This window comes from Podarcis gaigeae (genome assembly GCF_964106915.1).
Source record: "Podarcis gaigeae genome assembly, chromosome: 2".
NCBI lineage: Eukaryota > Metazoa > Chordata > Lepidosauria > Squamata > Lacertidae > Podarcis > Podarcis gaigeae.
In genome coordinates, this window is record NC_139679.1 from 3061374 (window position 1) to 3072438 (window position 11065).

The 11065-nt window shown below is 48.6% G+C and overlaps 1 protein-coding gene across 1 annotated transcript; it reads left to right on the forward strand.

Annotated features, from left to right (window-relative positions):
- The first annotated feature begins 414 nt into the window (after window positions 1-414).
- KRT18 (keratin 18) lies at window positions 415-10784 on the forward strand. The gene is made up of 7 exons (XM_083729233.1): window positions 415-1936; window positions 6542-6624; window positions 8214-8370; window positions 8545-8709; window positions 8855-8980; window positions 9523-9746; window positions 10531-10784. Exons 1-7 carry the CDS (start codon window positions 1517-1519, stop codon window positions 10646-10648), a joined length of 1293 nt encoding a protein of 430 aa, XP_083585359.1. The 5' UTR covers window positions 415-1516; the 3' UTR covers window positions 10649-10784.
- The last annotated feature ends 281 nt before the right edge of the window (window positions 10785-11065 follow it).

The following is an 11065-nucleotide window of genomic DNA, read 5'->3' on the forward strand; positions in this document are numbered from 1 at the left end:
CCACAATGTACCAACACAGATCCTTCCAAACAGCAATTCCTCCCTTTAAGGGTCATGGATCAGCGGTAGAGCACCTGTCTTGTGTGCAGAAGGCCCCTGGTTCAAGCCCCAGGTGGGGCTGGGGGTGACCTGGGGGTGAATCCCTGGAGAGCTGCTGCCAGTCAGTGCAGATAGTACTAAGCCAGATAGACCAATGGTCTAATAAGCTATAAAAGAGTGTGTTTTTAAGTGGTGGTTTTTTTTTGTATGGCTTAGTTGAGATCCCTGCATTGCAGGGGGTTGGACTAGATGACCCTCAGGGTCCCTTCCCATTGTATGATCCTATGTTCCTTCCATCCTTCTTTCCTTCCATGCCCACCCTGATGTGGCCCAAAGGAAAGCAGAGCCAGATGTTTGGCACCAGCTTGGCAGAAGGAGCTGCTGGAAAGAGGTGAACAAGGCGCCTTCCAACCGCCTTAGGGACTCCGCTCTGGATTCGGGGAGGGATTACTCCTTAGCTGCAGATACCTAACCAGGTCTACTCAGAAGCATGTCCTACTGCATTTAATGAGGCTTACTCCCCGGTAAGCAAGGCTAAACCAGGCGCTGAATCTGAGGAGACACATTCGGACCACCAAATAAATGTAGCTTCATTCACTATGAACCCTGAACTTTGGGACCCCCTCCAAACCTTTGTAGGGCAAATCCCATGTTTTGTAGTGGCCCCCATACTGGGTAATCAACACTCAGACTGGAGGCCATAGGTATCCCCAGAAACCCAACATTGTCCCATTCACTCCAAACTTGTGCCAAAGTTTTGTAGCAAAAACCCTGCACTCTGTAGGTCCCATAGGAGCCACCTTTTGGGGCTGGGGCTCTTCAGTCCCCCAATAAAACATTTGAGGGGGCAGGGCCCCCAAAGTTGATGGGCATTACGATTCAAACTGTGTGCGTGCGGCGTGTCATGTGATGTGCCCCCCTCCAATATTTTATTCAGGTTGGCACCCGTGGTAGATCCTCCCCTCCCAAAAAAACCCCACCCCTGAATAATTGATACTACGACCCCCGGTTTGATGTATCAATTATTCAGTGGGTGGTCCTACAAAACGCGGGGTTCGCCCTACGAAAGGTTTGGAGGGTGTCCCAAGTTTCGGGGTTCGTAAGTTTTGGAGAGGGAGTAACGAGGCGGAGGAGTAAGGGACGCTTCTTAACACCTGGCCCAACGCATTCGGTTTGCAGCAAGCAGCTCTTGGATGCGCTGGCCGAAGCCTTTCGAAGGCGCGGACACACCTCGGTGCCTTCCTGCGAAAACCGGAGTGGACGCGCCGTCGCTCCTTCTTGGAAGCGAATTGGGGGCGTCGGTTCCCGGCCGCCCCTTCCGCGCAGCGCCCGGCGGAGGTGGGGCGTGTGGGCGCCGGCCAGGCCCGCCCTGCGGCCGCCGGCACTATAAAGCGCGACGGGAGGCGGGCGCCGCCGTTCGCCCCTTGCAGCCCGCAGCGCAGTCGGCCTCCTCTTGCCCCGTCGCACCGCCGCCGCCATGAGTTACTCCAAGTCCAGCGTCTACTCCAGCTCGTACCGGCCCGTCGGGGGCTCGGTGCGATTCGGGCCGGTGGCCAGCGCGGCCAGCGTCTACGCCGGGGCCGGCGGCTCGGGCTCGAGGATCTCCGTCTCGCGGTCGTCCAGCCTCGGCTCCAGCTACGTCGGGGGCGGCGGCGGCGGCGGCTATGGAGGCAGCGGCTTCTCGCTTTCCCTCTCGGGCTCCGGCGTGGTCCACAACGAGAAGGAGACCATGCAGGACCTGAACGACCGCCTGGCCAGCTACCTGGAGAAGGTGCGCAGCCTGGAGGCCGAGAACCGCCAGCTGGAGATCCAGATCCGAGAGCACCTGGAGAAGAAAGGGCCCAGCACCCGTGACTGGAGCCGCTACTTCGAGCTCATCGAGGACCTGAAGAATCAGGTGAGCGGGGGGGGGGGGCGCCGAGAGCAGCCTGCCTCCGGTACCGGAGAGGCCGGGGGCTCCGAGAACCCCTCGCCGCCCTTAATCCCCGCCAAGGCCACAGCCCGTGAGCCAAGGTTTGCAAAACTAAAAGATGCAAGCTTAGTAGCTCAGTAGAAAACAACAATCAAGGAGTAGTTAAAAGTAGCTGGAACTGTTCCGGGGGTGGAAGGCACCTTGCACATGCCCCGATGCACTTTCTTCTCCGTACATAACTTTATATGTTCCAGAGCTGAGCTCCAACCTTGAAAAGAATGTAGGGTTTAAACCCAGTCGGTGTCAGGTTCAGAGAAGGTCAAGGAGACGAAGTCAGTGCCTCTCCAGAAGTGACATGGTTTGATCCCCATTAGAATTTGCCCTTTGCACATGCATCTTCTCTGCCCGTACAAGAATGGATCTTTGCTCCATGGAATATAGAAGCCCCGCTTTGTCTGATGTGGCCAGAGGCCATTAGCTTTCCGCTTCAGCTTCCTCCCACTAGCTTACTGTGTTTTCTTTAGACAGCCACTAAGAGGCGGCCTAGTGTTAACCACAAACTGTGTTGCCAGATTTTCAAACCATCCCTGACACTCAGCTTTTAACAGTGGTTTGAATATACCGAGAGAGAGCAAACCATAGAGAGAAACCATATCCGCTGCTAATTCGTGCATATCAAGCCACTGTTAAAGGCATAGCTACAGAAACTATTTGAAAAGTTGGCAACCCAAACTGCAAAAAAACCCACATTGGCACAAATTGATGGTGGAGAAGAGAGAATGCCTGGAACTTAGCCGATAGTTTTGCTCTGGGTTCAGCAAGTCTGAAATGATCTTCACTAATTTGCTTCCGTTCATGAGGTCAGCAGTGCTAATCAGGATTTCATAAGCATCCACTAAAGTATTTATTTTCTGCTAATTCAGCTGGTAGCTTCCCTTGAAACCTCTCTGTATCCCAAGCCCCACCTTCCTGTTCATATACCAGGTATCCTAGGTGCAAACACTTAACCATTTTGGGTTTTTTCTTTTTAAAAAAATTGAGGATATTATTGTATGGAATGTATAGGGAAACCATTGTATGTATCAGTCTTGATATGAACCGGAGCTCAGCAGCCCTTGAAACCAGGTTGTTATAATAGCAGAAAGGGTGCTTTGGGGCATGTGAGGATTGCCCTTCTCGCCCCCAAGTATGCTCAGTCAATACATGTAGGTCTTTGGATAGGATTCAAGATCCCAATAACTTAAGTGTGGTACCATGGAAGTGTGAGTTCCAGTGATTTTAATTTTTGAAATTCTTGGATAGGAGAACACACCTCTACATCAGGAAAGCACTCCATTCCCAGTGGTATCCTGTTACGGGTCTAGATTTACTGCTCTTGTGTTCTGTTTAACTGCTTCCTGACAGTTCAATAGGTGAAGTGTTTCCAATAATGTAGCTTCACATTTTGAATTTCTGCCCAGGACCCATGTGGAAGCAGGAGGTCAGGGGAAGGTAGCAGACAACCCATACAAAGAGGCAGAAAACCACTCCGCTTGCTCCTATCATAAACCTAGCTCTTGTTCCTTCCTAAGAGTTTCCCGACCAAGAGAGATTCCTGGCTGCATGTGCACACAGGTCAATCATGAACCAGACTAGGGGCTAATCATTGCCATGTTAGCAATTGCAGGCAGCTGCAGCCCGTCCTTTCCAAGAAGGTTGTGTGTGCGGGATTCACTCTCTCCCCCCCCCCTAATTCATTCCTGTAAGCCCCATTGTCTTTCTGTCTGTGGGGCTAGAGTTATCCACTTCTTTTCCTCTGCTTATACTCCCTTGCACTGAGATCAGTTGTGCACTAGATAGAAAGCAACCGAAGCTTTTCTTCTAACATGGATAAGCAAGAACAGAGGGACAGGGAAAGTCTGCAGAAGTCCAGGCGGTTGTGCATCTGTAAAGGCACAAAACGCTTATTAAGGAGGGAGGAAAGAAGCAGGTAACCAATAGTAAGAGTCAGTCTGGCTTACTCAGTAGGGAGGAAAAGCACTCTAACCTCCACCCCCCCCCATACAAGTCAAACAATTTATATTTAGTCATAGGTCATAAGAAGGAAGCACTATGCTGCCAGAAAAGATGGCTCAACAAAAAATACCAGGGGAGGGGAACTTGTGACCCTCCAGCTGTTGCCAGAATACAGATCCCATCATCGCTTGCCATTGGCCAGGCTGGCTGGCTGGGAGTCCAGCAACAGCATCCGGAGGAGACAGTGCTGTACAAAGTGAACAAGTAATTAATATCTCACGTTTTACTGCCACTGCGAGAAAAGGCATCGAATTATAGAATGGTAGAGTTGGAAAGGGACCATGAGGGTCATCTAGTCCAACCTCCTGCAATGCAGGAACCTTTTTGCCCAACCTGGGGCTGGAACCCACAACCCTGAAATCAAGAGTCTCATGTTTGACTGACTAAGCTACCAAGGTCGATACACATTTTTCAAACACAAAACAGGTTTAGGGTCTAATTCTCTAGTTAAAACTGCCCTGGTTCTAGTTAAAACTGAGAGCTGAGGCTCCACTCCAAAACTGAGGACTTGAATGTGACACGGACAGTCGGTTTCTGTGCCTTTTACAGGGGTGGCCAAATGCAATAGAGGACAGAGCTCCTGTGCCTTTTAAAACACCAGTTAGAAGAAGGAATGTAAGACTGCCTATGCCCCATATAGTTAAAGCATGTTGTTTCCCCCAGAGAATCCTTCAGAGTTACAATTCCCAGGATTTTTTGGGGGGGAGCTTTAAATGCATGGTGTATACACAGCCTTAGTAGGTGTTGTTTGTCATGCAAGCAATACACCATCTGAAATTCCCATTTTAAACTACAGTTTGGGAGCAGTTTACTTGCCCACCCTCCCCATGTGCCTGCCTTGCCTCTTCAGTGTGCAAAGCATGCCCTCCTGCAAGTACCACACATAGGATATACACTCCAAGTCTGTGGGGAGTGGCACTTTCAGTGTGGCGGCACCTGTTTGTGCTGTGTTGTCTAGCACTTGGGGATCCTTTGAATAAGCAGTTTATAGATAAGGGGAGCACTGAAATGTACAGATCTTGTTCTGGTCCCCACCGCCGCATGAACATGCAAAATCCACATGCAAAGCTTCATCCTAACATGCACACATAGCAGTGGGTGAAAAGGCTTCTCAACCTTCCATTTCCATCATGCCCTGTGACTTCTGGGAAACTGGAACTTGTGAGGCGGGAAACCAACACCCAGAGGCTATAGCAGTTGGGTTCAAAGGACAATTGTGTGCTGGGAAGAATGACTGAGGGTAGATTAATTATAAAAAAATATGTTTGTTCTCGTGAGTCATGTATAGTCAATCAGCAAACAAAGTGTGCACACAAAAGGATAACAGTGGAAACGACTTTAGCACCTGGTGAGAGCAGGTGAATGGAACAAAAGGGAAAGGGGCTGGGTTAGAGGCCGCAGCTGCAGGTGCAGAAGATGAAAGAGGTGCAGGGAAGGTCTCCTGGGAAAGCTCAAGGGGGGGGGATGCGTTTCCAGAAGCAATGCCCCTTCCCCAAAACACAAGGAGAGAGAAAGTTTCCTTAAAAAAACAAAATCAAACCAGGCTTCTGTGCCAGGCAGGGGCAGCATTTGCATTTGTGAGGCCACCATGGGACACTTGCAGCCTTACATGTTCTCCAGGCAGCTGCTGACAGGATGGTGGTGAAACCAGAGCACATTTAAGTCCCTCATAGTTTACACCTCAAGGTATGGTTGCCTGGAGCACACCCAATGCTCCAGAGAGCTTATCCTCAAAACCTTCCCTGTTACCTGTTCCTGCTAAGAACAAAGGGCTTCTTTAAACAAGCAGGATTTCCTACAGAGAAGAAGCAGGGCCATTTTCACATGAGAGGCAGAGAGGGAAAGGCCAAGAGTCACTGAATTTAAAGAATCAGTCACAGAACTGAAGTGAAGTAGAATCTATGCTTTGGGGATCCATCAACATCCGAGATTACAGGTGGGCTAGGATTCATCATGTTGGGAAGGCAAGGAAACCATTTTGTCCTTGTGCTTCTACTTGTAAAGGAAAGAAGGTGGTTGTCTCACCCACTTTCTTAACTTGAGAGGTGTCCCTTTAAGAATCTCTCCTCCTCTTGTTGCCTTGGGAACTGGGAAGGTGAATTGCACCTGTGTTGGCTTAAGCAAACAATAGGATCTGTGTAGGCTGGCAGGAAATCAGTAGATTCAGGTTGCATTAGCCTTCACTAGACCAGAAACAAAGAGGAAGTTGGCAGTCCTTGGCATAAGGCTGGGAAAATAATTTTTGAGTGACACCAACTTACTCCAAGATTAGTTGGCTTAAGGATGATGGTTGCCAACTTTTATTTCAGCCCCTGCTCCTCTTCCTTTGAACAGCACCCCAGTTTGCAGATCTTAGGAGGTGATGTTTGCCTTGATGATGAAACTTGAAAGTTTATTCGGCTCAAGCTGCTGTTGGAGGAGCAATGACTAGTTGTGCCCTTTTTTCTGGACAGTTGACAACTCTTCTAAAGGCTGGTATATGTCTTTCACACACTGCATTAATTACTAAGTTTTGTGCTTCCTTTCTGTCCTCAGATCTTTGACCAGACGGTGGATAACGCTCGCATTGTCCTGCAGATTGACAATGCCAGGTTGGCTGCTGATGACTTCCGTGTAAAGTGAGTGGACTTTCTTCTTGTTGGTCCTGTTTGGTCCTGGGATCCCTCCAGAGGCCCATCTCTGTAGAACATGAGACTCAGGGTTATGGGTTCGAGTCCCACATTGGGCAAAATATTGCTGCATTGCAGGGAGTTGGACTAGATGACCCCCATGTTCCCTTCCAACTCTGATTCTATGATTTTATCATTTTGGGACCTTAGAGCAGCTTTCCCCAACATCTTTCCCCAGATGTTGGTCTACAACTTTCATCATCCAAATCCAGTAAGGTCAATGGTCATGGCTAAGGTGAATTGTGGTCCCATATCTGGGGACCCAAGGTTGAGAAAGACTGCCCTGGGGTGTAAAGTATCACTATCTCTATATGTGCATCATTTCATATTTTTATGTTGTAAACTGCCCTATGATCTTTGCATGAAGGGCACTATTTTAATTTAATTAATAATGATGATATCTGTAGTTAGAGCAAAAGCAGCAGCCTCCAACTCTTCTTTTTCCATGGGGCGGTAGGCATGTATAAAGCCTACAGATATCAGAAAGGGAGGAACACAAAGGCCAGTGGGTCTCCTCCATCCCTGCCTACGTGGTGTTGTGCAGGACTCTGGTTTGCTTCCAGAGATTGCTTGCATTCAATCTCAATGAGTCCTAGTTCCAGTGGTAATTTCTGTCTCCAGTGGAATGAGGCCATTTGAGTGGCGAGCAATATCAGGCAGATGGGGGTCACCTGCTAGGCCCTTTCTATGCGTTCCCTCTTAACAGTCCATAGTTGCCAAAAAACAGAGTGGAGGGCATTTAAGTGGGGAAGGCCTAAATCCATACAGTCGTTGGATGACACTGGGGTTTCAATGGCTAGCCATGCATCTGTCCAGACAAAGGAAGGAATAAACTCATTCACTGGGCTGAGAATACTTTGGGTAATCCTGTAAAGTCAGGGTTTAAAGGAACCAGGCACTGAGTGGGTGGGAGAACTGTTGTTGGCCTCCCACCTCACCAGCCCCCAAAAGCATATCCAATGTTCTTGATGGGCGCTGTAATCCAGCAATATCTGGAAGGCCCCACTCCTGACCCACAAGTATTCCAGAGTGCTTTTTAAAAAAAAATCTGTAAATTTTGTGCCAAGAAAAGATTAATCCCCCAACCTGCATAGATTATGCACATTTAACAAATTTGCACAATTTCTCTGAATTCTGCAAAATTTGTTCACTAATTTATTTAGCATTTTGCATGCATAAATTTATTCTGGTTTTGCTAACCCCAGAAGAGGGACAAGGAGCAGTATAAAGCACCAAAGATCCACCCTTAACCAATGGAGATCTTACCCAGCAACCTCTTTGGCCTCTAAACTGTCAGCAGGCATTACATGTTTTTAAGCATATGTTTAGAGTCAATAAGGGCTAGAAACTTCAAAATAAAAACCAAGAAGCCAAATTCTTCATTCACCTGCACTTTTTGTGCATTTACCTAGGATCATTCACGGCATGTGCACACCCCTGCTTCTTACACTCTGAATTAATCCCCCCATCGCCAGTGTACACATCTGTTTGCAAACTGATTATTGTGAAGACCTCATTCCTTCTTCCCTGTCACCCAGGTTTGAGGCTGAGCTGGCCATTCGTCAGTCAGTGGAGAGTGACATTAATGGCCTCCGCAAAGTCATTGATGATACCAATATGAGCCGCCTTCAGCTGGAAGGTGACATTGAGGCCCTCAAAGAAGAACTGATCTTCCTGAAGAAGAACCACCAAGATGTAAGTCTCTACTGTGGTCACTGGGCAGAGACAAGATGGAGTTGGCAGGAGCAATAATTTGATGGGAGATACTGACGGGGGCCTGTCATGAATGGAATCAATGGCTTTGCACATTTGGGACACACAGCACCTTCAGAGTCTGTGCTCATTTTATGCCTCCTCTTCCCTTGCTAGGAAGTCAATGCGCTACAGTCCCAGATCGCCAACTCAGGACTGACAGTAGAAGTAGATGCTCCCAAGTCACAGGATCTGGGCAAGATAATGGCTGAAATCCGGGCACAGTATGACACCTTGGCTCAGAAGAACCTTGAGGATTTGGACAAGTACTGGAGCCAGCAGGTGAGCAGAATAACTTTTGCAGCTTGCTCCTGACATGCCCCCATAGCATTTCAGGGTTTTTACAATAAAAGAGAGGTTTTGACCCCAGAACTATAAACCTGACTGCCCTCATGAAGAATAATATGTCTTCCCACCTTTCCATTAGATCACTGAGAGCACCGTCATGATCACCCAGAATACCAAGGAGATTGAGACCGGCCGTGCTACTGTCACTGAGTTGCGCCGCAACGTCCAAACACTGGAAATTGAGCTGGAATCTCTGCGCAACCTGGTACGATCTTCACCTATCATTCCAAATATTGCAGGGGTGGGGAGCCTCAGTCCAGGGAGCTATGTGGCCCTTTGGACCTCTCTGCCTGGCTCTTGGGAATCTGCCCAGACCAAGCCCCCTCACCTTGCCCTCCTCTAGTGATATTTACCAGGCTGGAATGTGTGATAATAGCTGCTCCTTGCCTGGATGGCGCTGGGTGTGGGTGTCTGGCCAAACCCCCAGATGTGACCACCTTGGAAGGTTGCCCAGAAAGGAATATGGCCTTTGGGCTGAAAGGGGCCCCCGTTCCTGAGCATAGTAATATAGTAACGTAGCGCTTGCTTGTTTGTGGTGCCTTGTTAGTGTTTTAAGTTCTGTATTGAGAGAGAGGCACTCTGCATGGAATTATTTCATAAATCAAAGGTGCAGCCTGTTCCTGAAACAGAGGCAATATATGGAGTGTATGGGATGGAAATACCACCTAAGAACAATAGAAGTGTTGTTGGCTTCGCAAGCAATGACCCTGATCCCCAATCCTGTCCCCTTTTTTATTCTCTCTACAGAAAGCCAACCTGGAAGGAAACCTCCTTGAAGTGGAGAGCCGCTACGGCATGCAGATGGAGCACCTCAATGGGCTATTGCTGCGGACTGAGGCCGAACTGGCACAGATGCGGAGTGATGTCCAGCGCCAGGCAGAGGAATATCAGGCTCTGCTGAACATCAAAGACAAGCTGGAGGCTGAGATCAATACCTACAGAACCCTGCTGGAGGGCGGAGATGAGTTCAAGTGAGTTTTTCATTCTTTCATCTTTCTGGGGCAAAAACACAGGACTGGTCATCTGGGCTCTCCCAAGCTAGACACAGATGTTCTATAGATCACCACAGCTCTGGTGCATGTGGCCCTTTCCCTGCTCTTTCTCTGTAAGCTCTGGAACATCATTTCCCAATCTTGGAGGGGAAACTGCTTCTAGTCACAATGGCTATATGCTACCTTCGGGATCAGAAACACACACCCCTCGATGCCTCCAGCTGCCAGGCATGGGAGAACAATGGCAGGAGAAGGCTATTGTACTCTGTCTTGCTTTTGGGCTTCCTGTAGGTACCTGGTTGGCCAATGAGGATGAGAGAGGATGCTGGACTTGATAAGCCTTGGGTCTGCTTCAGCAGGGCTCTTAATGTTCTTTTAAAGTGTGCGTCTTGACTGAATTAGGATAGAAGGTGTGATGCTCACTAATGCCAGAGGAGATTTACTTTTACAGTACTTAAGAGTATACCTGTTAAGTGGAAGCCACAGGTCAGTCTTAGCAACTTGAGATGAACCTTGTGCACAGTTCTATTCTTAAGTTCTAGGACATCCTTTCATGATGGACAAATTCTAGACTCCCAAGTACACTTGCCGAAATGGGTTGTCACTGGTCCTGGCCTTGCGACCCCTAGGACCAGGAGGCTTTCAGATTGGGCTGCTTAAACCACCTTAAATTGGCTTAAGATGACTGGATTTCCCCAGGAGGTAACAAGGAACTGGCAGCAGTGTCTCATGTTCATTGTCGGTGTCTTCTGTCTCTCTTCAGCCTGAAAGATGCATTACTGGAAAGCACCATGCAAACTACTCAGAAGATCCACACCACCAAGATCATCGATGGCAAAGTGGTGTCGGAGACGAGCGAAAGCAAAGTGATGAAGCGTTGATCCCACCTGCTGTGTGGCAAGGATTGCCACCCGGTGCAGCTAACGTTGCGCACCTTTTGTTCCAGAGCTGGAGGGTTCCGGGGAGGGACTGGGGTGGGTCTTAATGAAATTCAATAAAGAAATGTTATTAAAAGAAGTGGTGTGGTTTGTATGCCTATTCGTCTATTTTGCAGAGCCCCCTCCCTCCCTCGTTCCTGACCCTGGGAATCCTCCTGCAAGTGGTATCCGTATTCAGTGGCTTTGCACATGGTGTGCCTTGGAACAGGATACTGAGGCATGTTCTAAGATGCTCACTCTGGTGCCTGTTGGGCTTTTTGCCACTTGTGAGACGGAAAATGCACCTTAACACAAATGGATTTTCTTTTTTTAAAATGATATTTATTAGAAGTTTAAAGATTACAGAGAAAAGAGGAAGAG

Bases quoted from the DNA above. Each gene is read 5' to 3' on its own strand.
- KRT18 (XM_083729233.1), top strand. From the start codon at position 1,517: ATGAGTTACTCCAAGTCCAGCGTCTACTCCAGCTCGTACCGGCCCGTC. The intron at 8,981-9,522 runs GTACGATCTTCA...TTCTCTCTACAG, and splicing joins TGGAATCTCTGCGCAACCTG to AAAGCCAACCTGGAAGGAAA. The intron at 9,747-10,530 runs GTGAGTTTTTCA...GTCTCTCTTCAG, and splicing joins GAGGGCGGAGATGAGTTCAA to CCTGAAAGATGCATTACTGG.